Source organism: Homalodisca vitripennis, chromosome 7 (assembly GCF_021130785.1).
Source record: "Homalodisca vitripennis isolate AUS2020 chromosome 7, UT_GWSS_2.1, whole genome shotgun sequence".
Lineage (NCBI taxonomy): Eukaryota > Metazoa > Arthropoda > Insecta > Hemiptera > Cicadellidae > Homalodisca > Homalodisca vitripennis.
The window spans coordinates 66,481,572-66,500,434 of NC_060213.1; the positions used below are offsets into that span (position 1 = coordinate 66,481,572).

The following is an 18,863-nucleotide window of genomic DNA, read 5'->3' on the forward strand; positions in this document are numbered from 1 at the left end:
TTAACGCAAATATCACCTTAATGGTTCCCGCCAATGAAAATGTATTTTAAATGATTTACAGGTGTAAAAGAAAATTAATTGTTAAAACTTTTTAATATGACTTGAATAGCTGAAATTAATTTGTTAGAGTACAGACTTATTCAGTATAATCTGAGAACACAATGACTTCTAAAAGCGTAGAGAATTTTTCAGAAATATTATGAGTTAGTTTAGGAACTGAAAATAAATGTAAACATATATTTTTATTTTAAGATTATTTGAAAATTATTTAAACCATATAACATATGTTACTGTAATTTGCGTTCAAACTCCAATAGTTTTTAAGGTGAATGAATAGTTTTGTTACTGCAAGGAAATTAAATGTGTACAAAATACGCTAGTGAAGTTGTGCCCACGTGTGTGATTTATTGACATTTTACTGCTTTTTTAGCGTCTGGGACAAGCTTTACTGAAAGCTGAAGGCAGTAAACTGGGGAGGCACTCAGGAAAATAACATGGCTGTGGGAACGCTCCCATAGACGTAAATTGTTCTCTTGAATTTAAAATAAGTATATTTAATTTTTTTACAAAATATTACTATGAAAATCCATAATGAGCGTTGAATTACTGATGATCACTTAAAACTCATTATATAAAAGGTTATACTATCATTGAATAAATTATCATAGTATTCAAGTTTCACAATTATGATCATCAGGAACATCATAAGATTTGTCAATACGTATAACTTACACATCTAAACCAAAAACATCGTAACAGAGCTAATATGCATGTAGGTTGAGGTTAATAATATGTGCAACTTAATCATAAATACTAGAAACTTATTAAACTGTTCAACATTAAAGATGCGTAACTGAATCAAAATTACAATACAATTTTCTAAGTAGGTTAATATGATTTTAAATTAAACACTTGAAAGTTTGTCAAGATGAGTTCTACCAAAGTTACAATAAGCCCTTCTGTTAATTATGTCTTTATTCAGGTTTTAGTGAAAAGGAAAACAGTTCTTCAGTGGTGCGCTCTAATTTCTCAGAGAAAACGCCTCAGGTCTGTAGATTAATAAAAGCACCAGACTGCACATAAACGACTTTAAATGTAAGTTAGATTCCAAAACCCACACGTGTGTTTATTTTCTTGGCCAGTGTGAAGTATACTCAACTGTGAAGTCGTAAATAAATTAGAGCGGAATTGAATTTAATCGGTCGTATTTGACTCTTTTGTACCGCAGTAACTTTTTAGTCGTACGTAAGTTATATGTTTTCTTTAACGGGACAAATAAGCAAACTTTTAAATAGAAGAAATATCTTTGACGGAAAGTAATTAAGAGCCAAAAATAGACGCTTTTTAATCGAAGTTGGTTTTTGTTTGCACATATTTTTTGGTGATATATATTTTCTTTTTGTGCACAAATCAAACTTAACAATGACACCTGAAATATGCTATATAGAAAATTACTCTAAACAGAAGAAAGTTAAAATTTTTTGACCAAATTAGGTTTTAGAGACTTATATGTTTATTAATACAGAAAAACCTAAAATAAAACCAGTATTTACGTTTTGAATCTCTCAACCATGGATTCTGAAATAATAGTACGTATCTGATATGTCTACTTATGTTTAACAAACTTGTAGGTTTTCATCATATTACAGCATAAATGTTTTTACTAATTAAAGTATGGCCTTTGATTTTTAAAATTAAGTGTTGCAGTTTAAAGAGAAATAATAAAATACAAAGTAGCAAACACTAACCACTATATTTAACAATTGGTTTTTACGCACAAAAAACATTCATGAGGATTCATGCTAAGGTTACTAATAATTAACCATATTCAACTCGTATGCTCTATAGGAGATTAAAATACAACCGTCGCTATCGCGGATGGAAGGTGACCAGTAGCGGGGTCTTGCTGAACATTATCGTCCTCAGCTCGTACTCTATGTCTGACAATTTTGTGTGTGATTTAACTCGCAGGCGTCTCAGGATATGGACCAGGGCTGTCTTCAGGATCACCATCGCGTATGCCTTCCCTGAGAACACATTCAGGACATTAATGTCTACGTAGGTGTAGAACACACCAAAGATCCTTTTTTTGAATTTTATGGGCCAAAATAATATGCATTATATAGGATGAATGGTGGAAAATGGTCGGTATTTTCATGAATTTCTGTGTATTCAGGGTCTTAAAAAAATAAGATTAGTTTAAAAATGTATAAAGGATTCTAAGTTCCTAATGCACGTGTGTATATGGCACACTCCAACTTCCACTAGCAGGCCTGCTTACCCCAACGAGGGCTATGACATTCCGCCCAATGCTGACAAATAATTGATCAAACTTGTCTGTGGGTTAGATTCAAAATACGTTCCCCTAACGTTAGGCTACTCAATAATGCTTTAATCAACCTCCTCCGGTTGATTGCATAGTCTAAACCTAGTATCTTCTTGGTGTTCAAGTGTTGTAATCCTTAAGTGTGCAAGTGGTTCCTGGTACGATAGTGCCCAGTAATAAGAGAAATAACATGTAAAATGACCTTGTTTAAGTTCATCAGCCATTTTAGGAATACTATTTTAATGCCTATAATAAGTTTCTTGCCAAAGTGCTTAATTAAGCAATCAAACTGATTGTAGCAACAAATAATTATTTTTCCTAAAAAAATAAGTTTTAATGAAGAAGGTAATATGGAGTTTAAATGGAGTGTCAAATAAACAGCCGGAGCTGCAGCTGAATTGTATGCAGAACATATTCAAATAGAAGTCAGTGTTCCCACATTATCTACTACTGTCTACATTATCTATCAGCTGTTGTTCGGTTGTACCTATCAATATTCGCTTACATTATGTTCTGTTCAGTCTAAACTTGGTTTTTGCCTTGTTCCGATCTTAAAGTTTCACAGAAAATCTTAGTTTCTATCATTACCATTTAAAGATTTTTTACTACGTTACTTTTGATAAAAATTTTCATAATTTTGAAATAATAAAGTTCAACTATTTGGACAATAAATTAAGAGGAGTTTGTATTCAAAGCCTGTTCGTGTGACAAAACATTCGAGAGACAAGCTATTCTTATTTAAAACAAATACTAATGACACGTTTGAGTTTTAGTTTCATGAATGAATGAATGAATAACGTTTATTCCAGCAGTTTATATGTAACATTTATACAATGGTTCTTAAATGAAATAGCTATTATTATATATACAGCAGCTTATATATGTAGAAGAAATGTAAGAAAAATGTAACGAATAGCACAATAAAAAATATCAATACTGGAAAGCCTACATGGGCAATCTGCCTGTGCGTAGGCCTAGTTGCATCTAGCCGCCAACATAAAATTTAAATAATATGCTGGAATGTTAGTAATAGAGTAAGAATAAGGTAAAAAAGATAAAGGGATATATGTCTATTGCTACTTGAATTTTACTGTGTAAGTGACTGTTTTTAATCAAGCGGTGGAAACAAAATAAAAATGGTATGTGCTGCTAAGCTCAAATAATCAATTTATGGAGAAGTGAGATGAGAGAGAGAGAGAGAGAAAGAGAGAGCGAGAGAGGGGGGAGTGTTTGTGTGTGTGTGTGTGTGTGTGTGTGTGTGTGTGTGTGTGTGTGCGTGTTCGGTTAGTAATAGTAACAATGTCATGGTCAAGGGTCAGGTCCCCTGTACCCGGCAATGATAAAGATTTCCGCCTCTGATACGCCTAATTGCAATAGCCAGTCATTTATACGACTTTTTAAAACTGACAAGGATTGTGCGTTAAAGAAATTATAAACGTGAAAGAATCTAGAAATATTTCTGAATAGTATATTTGATATATAATACGAATTAGTTGTGGAGAAAGATCTATATAGTTGTAAAGTGGCTATTCCTGTGTCACGGGCATATCGGGTGTTATATGAATGGGGAATTTCTGAAAAGATAGAGTGAAAGTGTGAGAAGATGTGAACCATGAGAGATTTTATAAATAACTGACGAACTGTAAGGATTGATAATTCTTGAAACAGGGTGTCAGTAGGGTAACGACGATTTTTGTGAAAAGCAAGTTTTAGCAACTGTTTCTGGAATAAAAACAGGCTATTTAGAGTTGTTTTACTAGCTCCCCCCCGAGCGATATTTAAAAAAAAGAAAAAAAGAAAAAAAACGTTTATTCTAAAAAAAAAATTTGAAATGATAATGAAAATAATAATTATATTAATATATTCATTGTCTAAAAATATACAATTACCATAAATATTTGGGTTTTAACGTATATTGTATAAAATAAATTTATATTTTTCTAATTTAATTATTTGAGAAATATTCTCACATGGGCTACTAAAGCCTGTGCGTGAGAACGAGTCACCACAAAGTACTTGATTGGTATTTCAAACCTTAAAAATGTTGTTATATCTTATTAAGTAAAAAAAATTAAATAAAATAAAGTAAAAATAATGTTTCATGAAATGAAAAATAAAACTAAAGTGAGAATGTATCTAGATGAAGTAAGTGAATAGAAATAATTATTAGAAGGACAAACGACCAACTGTCGGAGATCAAGACCACGGACAGGCCTTGATGCAACTCTTAGTTAACAGACGGACATCGGAAAAACTGCGTACAAAAATTCACCATTCCTTATCATCGAGGGTTGTTATCTATATTTATGGCATCAACGTATTAGTCTCGCATGACCTCCCCCAGAAGACACACACACTCAAGTTCACAAACACACGCGCGCGCAAATGCTCGCGTGCAGCACACACACACACACAAACACACACACACACACACATTCGAACACACATATTTACACAAAAACTAAAACTAAAACTCGCTCACACTATATTACTTATTTTCTAATACTTACTTACAAGCCAACATACATACATCAATTAGCTATATACTTCCAAACAAACCCAAAATGCTTCCAGTATATTTCAAACATACAGTACTCACGCTTACATTCTTACATGCCTGTTACACCAACACTTATATTCATTTTTCCGCCTCCCATCCCAACCCACATCATCTATTGTCTATAATTTGATGTAATTAAGAATTCAGTACGATCTCTTCCCACCAAATTTAGCCAATTAATAATTCTTCTTTTTAAAGAAAACATTGTTATATAATTAGTATTTTTTATGGAATCCGGCAATTTATTAAAAATAATGTGTGCTATATAATATGTATTAGTAGTAGAGAAGGTTTTAATTAATCTCGGAATTCTTGTCTGTCCTGTAGTAGCGTATCTTGTGGAATATTCATGAGGCAAAGAGTCAAATAGGTTTGGTTGATGTTTAAAAACGTAAATAACAAGTGCTTTGATGTAAAGCTGTCTAACATCCAAAACTTGCATTTCATTGTACAAAGCATCCGAAGAGTACCTTCGACACCTCCCCAATGCCGCCTTCATAATAGATTTCTGTGTGACGAGAAGCCGATCTATAACTGTCCTGTAAGCAACCTCCCATGCTAAAATTCCCCCCTCAATAATTGACTGCACATATGCGAAATATGCCATCCTAATTTCTCTAATTGTCAGCACTTCATGTAATTGTTGAAAAGCGAAAATCATTTTCCTTAATCTCTTATTTATATAACTTACGTGTACAGTCCACGTCAATCGATTGTCAAACATAACGCCAAGATATTTATACTCATTAACACGGTCAATTATGTCACAAGGGCAATCAGTATTACGAGTGAAGTCGTCGCATACGTGGAGCTTAATACTATTAATCGAAGTGTCATGCTGGATTCGCGTAATGATAAGGGCATAAATTTTGTTTTAGCAACGTTCAAGGTTAACAAATTTTGATCAAACCATTTTTTTTATTTTTGACATACTTTGAGCTGCGTTTACGAAAATATCGTCCCACGTTTCCGCTTGGAATAAAATTGCAGTGTCATCAGCGAAAAGATACAATCTACCGGAAATAATGATTTTTGTAATATTATTCATGTAAATTAAAAATAATAATGGTCCAAGAGTACTCCCCTGGATTACACCATAGTTGACGGGTTTCAGGTCACTATTAACACCATTGATAGTTGTAAACTGCTCTCTGTTAGCCAAGTATGTTTGGAACCAGTTAAATGATGTTCCACGTACGCCAATCAAATGAAGTTTCTGAAGTAATTTTTTCCTGTCTACCGTATCAAATGCTTTTGCTAGATCTAGAAATATTAATAAACATCGGTTACCTTTGCTTAATGCCAAATTGATATCTTTCGTTACTGAGAACAGCGCATCGGCCACATTTTTAGATCTCCTGAACCCGAACTGGCGGTCTGTCAGAATATTTAGTCTTTCAATATAATCCGTGAGTTGATTTCTTACGATTTTTTCTAACACTTTAGAGAAGACACTAAGTAAGCTAATTGGACGGAAGTTAGATTTTTCTGTAATATCATAGCTCTTAAACAGTGGAATCACTTTAGCAACCTTGAAAGCATCGGGAAACTTCCCGGAAGGTATGCTACTGTTAATAATGTGTAGCAGAGGTTCACAAAACAGCTGAAAGTTGTCTTTAAGAAAGGAAGCGGAAATGCAATCGTACCCAGGAGCTGAGCCTCCGCGTAGGCTACTGACACAGTTGTATAAGTCTTGTTCCGTGACAGTTCTCATAGTAAAAACAGAGTCCAAAGTATAGTCGTTATCGTCTACAACAAGCGGACCGCTCGAGTCGATTAAGCTAGCCAAGTTAAATCCAACTTGTGAGAAATAGTCATTGAACTCGTCGGCCACCTGTTTACTTACAGCATTCATCGTCGCGTAAAGTCTGTTACCTGTATACTGTTCTAGAGGAAATGCGTCATTTTTATTAGTCCTTCCACTCATTTCGTTGACGGCTTGCCAAAAAATTTTAGGGTTATTGCAATTATTGTTAATTTTTGTCCTAAAATAGTTCTTTTTTGTAATCCTTATAAGTCTGTCCAGTCTGTTCCTGTATGTCATGAAATAAAGTTTCAAATCAGTATTAAATGGTTGTTTTCTCAAAAGCTTACTCAATTTATCTCTTTTCCTGATAGACCGTACTAAGCTTTCTGTAATCCAAGGTTTCAATTTACGTAGTCTCGGTTTGGTATTAGTAATATTTTTACACGCGTTGTCCGTACAGTCTTTTATAGTGGCTAAAAACAGATTAGCGTTAGTATTGAGATCCGCTGTGTCAATAACATGAGTCCAGTCACACCCGTTTATGTTATGTTGCAATTTGTATATGTCTAAGATGTAGTTAGTGGCAATTGGATAGCTTGGATTAGACCGAGGGTAATTTATTTCAATGTTTAACACAATACTGTAATGATCTGTAATATTATTCGCTATTACAGCAGTTTTAATCTGATCATAGTTATTGTGCTTCACAAATATATGGTCTATACAAGTCTTACTGTCCCCTACGACTCTAGTCGGTTCCGTAATACTACACATAAAACCAGTCTCATACATCACGTCCAAGTAACGTTCAGTTTTGTTATCTGTTTTAATTAGGTTTGCATTGATGTCACCGATAAGGATGTATGTTTTGCTTTTATCAGTATTTGAGTAGTATTGGTTTAAAGCGTTACTAAAGATGTCTAGGTCACTGTCATGAGTCCTGTACAAAGCGAGTACGTTACATTGTTTGTTGTTATACATGAAATCCAGGCTGAGTCCATACACGTCGCCCAGCTCCTCCTCTCGCACCGACACACACACACACACGCTCACTCGCAAACACTAACACACCATCATTCCTTGTTTTCCCCCTACACGTTTTATATAAGTTGTAGCCCTCGAGTTGCACCCCGACATCGTCCTCACCGATCCAAGTATCCCCCAGTACAATGAGGTCCCATCTCATATTCATACCCTCTAAATAAATCGTTAAATTGTCGAAGTTTTTATACAAACTTCTTATATTCAAGTAGAATATCTTAAGCCCATTTTTTGACCCAAAACTACTTGTTTCGTAGTTATTCTCTATAATCTGGCAAACAATCCTTGTATATTTATCCAAAAAGTTGATCATTTTATCCATTCTACTTTATATACAACAAACCGAAAAAAATCAAGCACTTATGACTCATCAATGAGACTCAGACAAAATCAAAAGCGACAGACAGACAGTCCAAACCCCTCCCGCCGCCCCGCATCGTTATTAAATTTTCAAATATTGACACCAGTTCGAAAAATATTATAAAAAAATAGAATACTCAAAACAACAGTCGGAAAACTATATGCCTAATTATTTTTACAACAACCAGTACTTTTCTATGACTGACTCCGTTCCCATCACAATATTCAATTATATGTAATTGTACAATTATATCTATAGTTACCTCTTAGCAGAACACCTAAGTAATCACCATCTAATCTGTACACAATGTATATAGAATTATTTGCTTACTTAACATTCGCCTGACACAACCAGTGGGCCCAGGAGCTTATAAATATAAGAAAACTAAATAATTATTAAAACTGAGGTATTATTATGACACGATATGCATATTAAGCAAAGACTCGTAACATTTATTAATACTTGGTACACTACAAATGAAAATTAAACTATATAAAAAAAGTAGTTGCTCTTCTCAATAAGTACAAATAAATAGTAGTAATTGTTACTAGTATTAAATAATACAAGTAAATAGTAGTATCATTTCCAAATGATAGCATAGACTGAATGTAAGCGTAGTACGCCAGCATTATCTCACTTGCACTAAGGACATCGCTCAGCTGTCTGAAAGCAAAAATCAATCGACGTAATTTTTTAACTAAGTAATCTACATGATATGACCATGTCATCCTATGATCAAAAATAACTCCTAGATATTTGTAAGCTATTGTTCTATCTATGCTTTCGCATGTACATGAATCATTCATGTAATTTCCACAGCTATGAATTGTCAAATCAAATTTTTCAAATGGTAGTCACAAATAGAGCGAAGAGATATTGGCAAGAATTTTGTTGTTAAAATATTAAGCGTTAATACGTTTTGATCAAACCATTTCTTTAACGTCATGAGGTCACTCTGAGCTTACCTTTGCACTTCTAACCAGTTATTACCGTTTAAAAAAATTAAAGTGTCATCTGCAAATAAAAAAAAAGTTTACCGTTTAAATTTATTTTCGAAATGTTATTAATGTAAATTTAGAATAAAATTGGTTTGAGAGTACTTCCTTGAACAACTCCATAGTTCACTGACAATGGATCACTAGCCACCCCGCAGACAGAAACATATTGAAATCTGTTACTAAGGTAGCTTGAGAACCACGCAAGGGGGCCTCCACGAACTCCAACAGCTTCTAATTTGTTAATTAGTTTTTCTCTCTTTACCGAGTCAAAAGCTTTCTTGAGATTTAGAAAAACAAGCATAGAGCGATCACGTCTTGAAATAGAAGCATTTATTTCTTTATTTAAATCAAATAGGACATCGTTTACATTTTTATCGCTTCTGAACCCATATTGACACCCACTTAAGATATTGTTTTGATTAAGATAGGATACTAATTGTTCTTTAATTATTCGCTCTAATATCTTGGAAAATACACTGAGTAAAAAAATCGGTCTAAAGGTACTTTTATTGGTAAATTCATCTGATTTATATAAAGGTAACACTTTAGCCAAGTTATATTTTACCATACCAGTCTAGTTTGTGGTGTATCACGAATCATACCAGTCCAAGTCCTCCATGTGCAGGACGCGGATGCTGTCGGTGTTCTCAGTAGGCTTTATTACGATTTTACAATTGAAGAAACCGGCGAAGTGGATCTTCTTTGCCATGACCAGCCTCCTGGCCCGGCCCAGCAACGCCTTATTGTGTGGAGTGAGCTGCTCATTGATGTTGACATTGCCAGGTGTGAGCGAAGGTGAGATCTCCGTGGTGTTGATCCCTTTCTTGTGCCTCGCCGCTGCCAACCAAGACTCCCGCATCATACGAGACACGAACTGGACTACAATTGGTGGATGAGCATGCTTCCTCGAATATAATCGAAGTCGGTGAGCTACAGAAATGTCTTTCTTGGAGAAGGGGACACTAATAACTTTTGCTATATGCTCCAAGCACATGTAAATGTCTTCCCCTGGAGTCAAAGGGATGCCCAGAATTTCCAGGTTCGCGCACCGAGCGTGTTGCTCGCTGTCATTCATTTTCTGCTGTAGGTTCCGCAGCTCCTCCCGCATCCCGTCCCTGTCACGCTCCAGCCCGTCACAGCGCACACATATATCCTTGTGGCTTTTCTCCAGGTCATCCAGTTTCTTATTGATTTTTCCCATTTCTTCGGTGAAGGTGTTTTTCAAGGATGACGCTACCTCGTTTAACTGCCTGTTGGTATTGGCGTTGATTTCGTTTTTAAAAGACGATATTGCGTCCATGATGGATTCTAAATTTATTGAATCTTCGTTACTTTTAACAGACGCCGAGTCACTCTTACAGTTATCACATTTCCAAGATTTCATTTTAGATTTCGTGATAGCTTGACCAGTACCGAAGCGCGTGCAACCGGGATGAAATATTGCAGAACACTCAACACATTTTGCGATGATTTCACTCGCGGGAATATCCAAATTACACTTGCCGCACTTCCCGGACATTTTGCACTGACGTAGTTTGATTATAATGTATATCAAATTATATTAATTTCTAGACACAGAATCCAGACTGAGCAGGCACAGCGTGTACGAGTTCAGAAACGTGCTACTGATAAGAGGTCCGTACTGGTCGGCGGGCTGATAACAACTGTGAATTATCATAGTATATAAATAGTTATGTGGGTAATTGAGGATCCGACAGGTGCGTCTTAATATCGTGTCCTTTGTTCTTTGACTGAGTGGGTGATTACTTTTGACAGAAAGGCCTAATTTTGCAATCCTCTAAGTCCAAGGGAGAACTTTATTGATATTGGTGTCAAAAGGTCAAAGGACAGAACGTTGCAGTAGTCCGGCAAAGGATCCAGTCAATTCGCTGAGGACTTTTGTTAAGTTCTGTCAAGTCCTTCGATACTTCGTTGTATCAAATTATTTTACTCCTAAGTTCGGATTTCATAGTCAGCGATATACACAAGATCATATATAGATATATCGTCTGCTGCATACGGTTTCGTCACTTTGTCAGGTTTTTACACATTTATCCGATTGTTTCGCTCGATCTAGCTTCCACATTACTGCAGGACCTTCCCTAACTTCCGTCCTCGATGTGGAAAGGGTTTTGTAAGTTCCAGTTGACATACTAGCCTACCATTGTGGTTATTCAGCTGTTGCATACTATAATCTTGTGCTTCAATTGTATCAAGGACATGACCACAAGAAAGTTTAAGCTGAATAAATTGACCTTTTGAGCCGTTCCTCAACAATTTGTCAGAGGTTTTGATGCCACTAAATCCGGAGCATCCAGGAACCAAATGAGATGTACGACGCACTGAGTTACAACTTGCTAGAATGAATATATTCTGGAAATCCATGCCTGCCTTCAAGTAAATTCTGTTCAGTTAAAGACCGCAAGAGAGGCCTGGCCATCATATAGTAACACTGTCCGTTGATTAATATTATTCCTAGTCAACCCTATATTAGCGAATGTTAACGTAGCATACGCAGATTTCAAACTTTTAACTGGCCTCAGAAAGAAGTAGTTTATAAAATTAAAGTTGTTTCTATGTTTCATTTTTATGGGTGTCGACAGATTTTCACAAACTGGTCAACCAATTTTGATGAATGTTGTTTTAAACGAAAGAAGGCTCCTCCAAAGTAGTCCTTTAAAGTTTCTTAAAGTATATGATCAGGAAATAACTTTTGAAGTTGACAGGAAAAGGAAATTATGGAGATTCCTTTTGACGTATATGAAAATTTACATCAGAAATGCCAGAAAACATTACGTTTCGTGTTTGGCTTCGGAATGACGTCCCTATAGAAAAGAAATAAAAAAATCCGTAATGGAGCAGCGGAGCATCAAGACGGAATAAATTGTTGAGATTTCCTTTTCTTTCTTTCTTTCACTTATCCCACAAACACTTGAGTAATGTATATTAAAGAACCCTTAGATAAAGCCTGTAAAACAATACAAGTAGCAACTAGATGGATTATGTGGCTTAGAAGTACTTTTGTACTTATCAATATCATTTACTTCCGGTATAACAAGAAATATTTAACTGTTCTGGTAATTTAGAGGGTCGGCTGTGGTTTACTAAATTATAATTTCAAGTTTTAATATTTTTAGGTGATGTTTCTTAACTCATATTTCCATTCCAAATAATGCGCCCTTATCCGAGTTGGGAGCATATTAGTAATCTGAATAATAACTTTGTATCATGGACTACCATTGTGTACGGTAACTGTAATGTCCCAGTAATACTGATCACGTTCTCTTGCCAAAAACATATGTACACAAACACAAAACGTAATATTGAATGTAATTTTGTACACATACTGTTTAGTGGTTAATGTAGATTACCTGTCGATATTAACTATCGAACTAGTTATTGCCACATTGTAAAGTACTAAAGCCCATCAATGTACCTTGTTCTTGGTTATGTAACATTATGCATTATATATAGAATTGTTGCAGTAAGGATAAAATGTATCTATGATGCATGAGTTTGAAAACAAATGTACAATACCGTTTTCCATACTTTTGGCGGAGCCTTCAACAATTATGTGGTATCCGGGATTGAGTTACTTTTGTTTTCTCAAAATAAAATTTTTCTTTGTACCTCTATTATATTAAAAATTTATTTAGTCAGTTTATTTCTATTTTAAAAATTGCATTTAAATTTTGTTATATAATGTTCTATTACTATAATAGATGTTTTTAATGTTTACGATATAAATGTTACTGAACGTATGCAATATCAACCAAGGTAGTATTAATTTTTTTACAGTTAGAAATTACACGTAACTATTACTAGAATTAGGAGTTCTAGTATATTCCACTAACCACACAAAATGTTGTCATTGTGTTATACGATGTTGCTCACCTATACAGTTGCGGGGACCAGCGCTGAATGGCATAAAAGAGTAGATATGTCGCAGTTTCTTTTGTTCTGGAGAGAACCGTTCAGGCAGGAACTGTTCAGGATTTGGGAACCGTTTTTTGTTCCAGCCCAAAGCGTGGAGCATTATCAACACCCGACTACCAGCTGGCAGAGTGCAACTGTCTATAATAGAACAGTGTTTATTGAATAACTAAGGAAGTCAATGATTATATTATATACAGTATGTTAGTTTAATGAGAATGTGTTACCTATTCATTTATTGGTGAACTGTGGAGGTGTGATAGTACTTCGAAAAGTTCATTATTTTTATATATCTTATTAAATCTAAAGCCAATGAAAATTATTAACGGATAATAAAAAAAAAAAAACAATCAAAATTAACTTTTCAACTTAGTAATTGATTATAATTCGTAACATAGTGTTTCTACATTAATACTTAAATTAAACTAAATAAAGGATTGGCATAATTGTAACAAGACAGTTTTGAGTCAACGTCACAACAAAATTCTCGCACTACAAGTAGCCATTACAAATTTCTATCCTAACCTTAACGGCTTTGCAGATGTTTCATGCAACGATGGAGGTTTCATGACACCTCAGATAAGTCTTGAAAATTTTGGTATTAGGGTTTTTTTTAGTTGAGAACATTAAACTCACCTTACAGAATAAATTAAATCATTTTAGGATAATAGCAGGTACACCAAAACATTCAAGTTTGCTTCAGAGAATGTGATGGTCCACAACCTCGAATGCTGGACTATGATCACAAAATAACCATGAAGCATACTGACTTAACTGTAACAAATATTAAAGACATACATGAAATGATACAAAATCAGCTGAAAAACATCCCCCCGTCGTTCATTGAGCAACACATTTATTTAAATCCGTTTTTTATGGTACCAAATCTCCTTACAAATTCAGTTGTGCTCTCTTTTCAATTAGACATTTCATATGGGAAACTCCAGAACCTGACTTTCGTAGTTCGTCAAACAACGAAAAGTCTCCCGAAAAATTGGTAAAAACATTATCGGGACATGAAAACATTCGTCTGGACCACGAGTAATCCCCGTATTCATTTGGCTTCATCAAAATAAAGCCTCAAAATAATCGACGTAATCTTCAAAAACCAACGAAGACGTCAGCACGTCGATATTAAAGACTCCTGCTTCATTGGAGAATACCTTTTTCTGGAATAATGAGTGGGCAGAATCAGAGCCAACATATCCGTAACAGTACACAAAAAACCATGCGGTGACCTGTAAAGCAGAAAACAGTTAAATAATTTGTTTATTTTAACTTAGTTTGTAATTATGTGTTAGGTTAGTTATTTGCCTGAAGAAGAGACAAGATTGCAGATCTCGAAACGTAGTGTTACTGATTTTTAGCATCACTGAACGATGGCAAATGTCCTGGAAAATCCTGTAAGCTTCACAAAACAATAAGCCTCATCTCATTGATCAAAGCAACCGCAATTTGAAACATCTAAATTCCTGCGCTGCACGGTGAAAAACCGGTATATGAAGTTATATTTCAAGGAGGTCCTCATTAACGCATGTGACCCACCGCGCCTTTCTATCTTGCAATAACAGCACACTAAACTATAAAAAGTTACAAAAAAACATTCAGTTAAAAATGTTTCGTTAAACAGACAATGCTGGAGTTTACATCATACAACACAGATTCCAAAATTCTTATTTTACGACGCGATCCCTGTATGTTTTGGTGGAGAAGTTCTACATTTGCAAAGGAGTTGGAGTTACGCCTATTATAAGGAAAAACCGGGTTAACTATCATGAATAATACGTTAGTATTAACAGGTGTACCACTAATACCATCACACACGGCTTCAGTTTTCATTTCTTGTTAAATAGTAGGTCTATATCATGATTAGTTTACAGGGACTTTTAACAATGCTTGTTTGAAATTAAAGGAACATGCTAGTAGTACATACTTAATCTAGATGTTTACAGTATGTGCTTTGTAACAACACTAAGAGCACTGTTTATATCTGATTGGTAAACAAACATAGCGCGAACCAACTAATCTAGATTTCTTAAAGATGGTCTTAAACGGTTTATCTTTATCTAGTTTACAACGATAGTACATTTAGTTAGTTCCACCCATGATCACCAGAGTATCTCTCTCATCGAGTGACCGGTGTACGCCGCGCCGTCCAACTGAGTCACAAGGTTAGAGACAGGCGGTCACGGTCAATGCCACTAGAATCTCAGGCCGCGCTGCTCAGTTGTGACGTCACAGTTTAGCACTGGCCGCCAGCTATCCGGCCAACATGGTGACACTAAATATTAAAGTGCAACCGGTGAAGGTGTATCCTATCTCAGGTATATCCCTTTAGCATATATACTCCTGCCGATATTAAATAAATATTTAATTCATTTGGAATATTAGGTAAACTAAATATGCAAGAAGAAAGTTTTACGTATTATAAAAGATATAGACGATTGAATGGTTTTTGTTAGTCCAATATAGTCTTAGATTTAATTAAGTACTAGTTCCATCCAATTTACCACCTGTAGAGTTCATTTTCTAGTTTTACATAAATTCATCAACATGAAAGCTACATAAATATAATTTTTTCATACAAGAAAACTTTTTTTAGATACCGCACATGAGTATTATCTATACCAGAGCTATCCGTTCCAACGGTTTAGGTACAAGATTGTAAGTATCGTGGATGGGGTATAGTAGATGGCAATCTTATTTTTTTATGCAACAGACACACTAAAGGAAAACGAACAATATGACTTTTTACTGAAACTACTAATTTAATTTGCTTTTAAAGAAAGTTACCTTTCTCCACCATTACTGATGTTATTTTTACACAACAAACTGCTTAAACATTCTACTTTGTCCGATTTGGGTATGTCTAATATATCAGACAATAGCTTTTAATTACATCTCTTAGCTTGGAGCAACGGTCTGATGTTATGTTCTCTGAAAACGTTCGCAAATAACTATTATCCTTTACAAGTTACTATTTTTAATTAAATAAAAAGAATTTTCATGCAAATTTAGTGTAACTTTGTCTTAAAATAAAAATAGGCTGTTGAGAAAATACACTGTCAAGTTCTAAGTTGCACTCCTTACTGTAATTTTTTGTGAGACAGCTGAAGGAGTCAATTGTGTCACGCAGTTCTTCCTCTTGGATTGGTTTTTGGTATCGCTTTCTGCTTCCATCCTCCTTTTTTCTGGATTCTCCTTCTCAGCTGGCAGATACTTTCCAATGTAGTTACGTACGTTTTCAAAAACGGCTGGAACCACATCGTTCCTAACTTTAGCCGATGCCGCTTAGCTGTTAAAACGGTGCTGTCAGGTCAAGGTTTGGTATCTTCCATTATTATGTATCGTTCGTGTAAATTTGTTATGCACACGTGGGAGTTGGAAGTAACCTCAACTTTCTGTGAATTGCTCTTAGCGACGTCCGGGTTCTCTCAGGATCTTTCGAAATGAAAAAGAAACATTAACAATTGGCTTAAAATAATGTATTGAATTCCAGAACACATTTATTCGTCATAATAAAACCAGATTCCGTCAAAATCTCCAAAAAACGCAATAGTCTACAAACTATTACAAAAAAATATGTTAGAGATGTAGCCTCGAAAAGTGTTTTATAATAAATAACATAATATTAATAAACTTTTAACACTTTTAAACTTTTATTCTTCTTACTATGTACATTTCGGAATCATTGATTCCATCTTCAGGTACAAAATAAGGTTAAGTTAATTATAAAAATAAATAATTAAAATCAATTTGTCATGTATTTTTTACTACCTTGGTGGCTAAATTTGTTGTATTTAATTTTATGTGAGATCATTGTATATTGTTTAAAAGTCTATCGAATAATAAATTTTTTGTTAGAAAATCTTTGTCATTTAATAATATATTATGATTAATTTTGGCACTTTTGTAAATTTCAAAATGTTCTAAAGTAGATAATAAGCGACTTTTTTTGCTTGTGTGTAAAATTTCAAGATTGTTTTCGATGTTAGTGTATGTATGGCCGGTGTTATTTAAATGGTCTGCATATTTTAAATTTGATGATGTTTTCAATGCTTTTATGTGTTCATTAAATCTAATTTTGAATGATCGGCCGGTTTGTCCAATATAGTGGGATTGACAATCGTTGCAATTTAATTTGTATACTCCACTATTGTTGAATTTTAAATTTTGATTTTGTTTTGTTGAATTGCTTTTGTTTTTGATTAAAAGTCCAATGTTGTTCGATGTTTTGAATGCCAATTGATATCCTTGTTTATAAAATGATTTGTTAATTTTGTGACAATGTTTACTAAGGTAGTCTGATTGAATGTATTTGATATCTCTTTCTTCTTTCTTCCTGTTTTCTTTCTTTTTGTAGTTCTTCAATAATATATCAATCATGCTTGGTTTATATCCATTATTTTGGGTTATGTATTTAATAATGTTTAATTCTTTATAAAAATCTTCAGTTGTCATTGGAATTTTGTGTGATCTGCCGATCATTGATTTGAATGCAGCCATTTTTTGGTGATATGGGTGATTCGATGAGGAAGGAATAACTAAATCTGTGTATGTCGGTTTTCTGTAAATTTTGAAATTGTGTTTTTTGTTGATCTTGGTTATAGTCAAATCGAGGTAGTTTATTGCATTATTTTCTTCAATTTCACTGGTAAAATTTAGATTATGATGGATTTGGTTTAAGTAGTTTTTGAACATGTCTATTTGTCTTTCATTTCGTTTGAATAGACATATTATATCATCAACGTATCTGTAATAATAAATTATGTGTGTTAGATGTTTGTTTTTATCGCTTAGTATGAATTTGTCTTCTATGTTGTCAAGGAATATATTAGCCAATAATCCGGATAGTGGTGATCCCATTGGTAATCCTTCATGTTGTATGTAGTAATTGTTGTTAAATGTAAAGTAATTTTGTCTTATAGTTACTTTTGTGAGTTCAAGTATTTCTTCAATTTCTTGTGTATTTAGAATGTTCTGTTCTTGAAAATAATGAATTTTGGTTATGAGAACCATGAAATAATATTTTAGAGGCTCGATTAAGAAGGACCACTTCACACTAGGCAGTGAAGACGCCGAACACACTGATATTAACAAGAGTTCACCAGGTTACACATAATGAGTTTATGAACAGTGCATATTCAAATAAAGTGCAGAAAATAAACAGTTACCTTGGTTTTCATGAGAGGTACCTAACCGTAGTCTGCTGTTGTTGAGGGCCAGGTTGTGATCAGTAAGTGTGGAAATAGGCTGCTGTCTTGTAGGCAGGCGTGAAGACGGAAGATGTCCTTCACGGATTCACTCACGCACAATACGACCGCAAACGAATAGTTCATAACACTGTGGCCAAGTCCTGTAGAGCACGGTAGATGCGGGTGTCCGGGAGCAGAGACGTTCTGGTAGAGATTGGCAATCCAGAGCACTGACTTTAATGTTAATGTAAATGTACAACAAATAGAGATAAACTGATTGTTAAGTATTTATTGCATTAAATAACTTGTTTTTTATTGCCTAATATGAAAAGGCTACTTTTATTGAATAATAATTATGTATATATTTTTTGTGCAACTTATATTCTATATTTGCCTTTATTTACTAAACTGTATATACTAGATTAATTCCATATCTCTTTCTGCGGCCTGGTGCCTACAATACCATTCCTTACTGGATTAAAATATTCACGTACAGTGACAGACCAATGAACCATTGTTTCCCGAATCAGCTGTTTACTGTAAACTCACCAACCAATCACAACGGTTGACTTATCAATTGCCCACCTTGCAAGCGTAGGCACGCTTGCTCGTTATACTCTCGGTCCCGCCTGGGGCACTTATGTACTCTCTAGCTACTGCTTACCATACTTACTCTCTCCCCCATGTGTTACTCTCTCACTT

General features: G+C 34.5%; 1 protein-coding gene across 1 annotated transcript in view; it reads right to left on the reverse strand.

Annotated features, from left to right (window-relative positions):
* Positions 1 to 533: 533 nt before the first annotated feature.
* LOC124365953 (cytochrome P450 4c21-like) overlaps positions 534 to 18,863 on the reverse strand; it is a 72,349-nt gene continuing 54,019 nt past the window's right edge. The window contains exons 9-10 of the mRNA XM_046822099.1: positions 12,928 to 13,107; positions 534 to 2,027 (exon numbers count right to left, since the gene is read on the reverse strand). Coding sequence (XP_046678055.1) covers positions 1,870 to 2,027; positions 12,928 to 13,107 — 338 coding nt within the window. The 3' untranslated portion in view covers positions 534 to 1,869. The remainder of the gene's footprint in view (positions 2,028 to 12,927; positions 13,108 to 18,863) is intronic.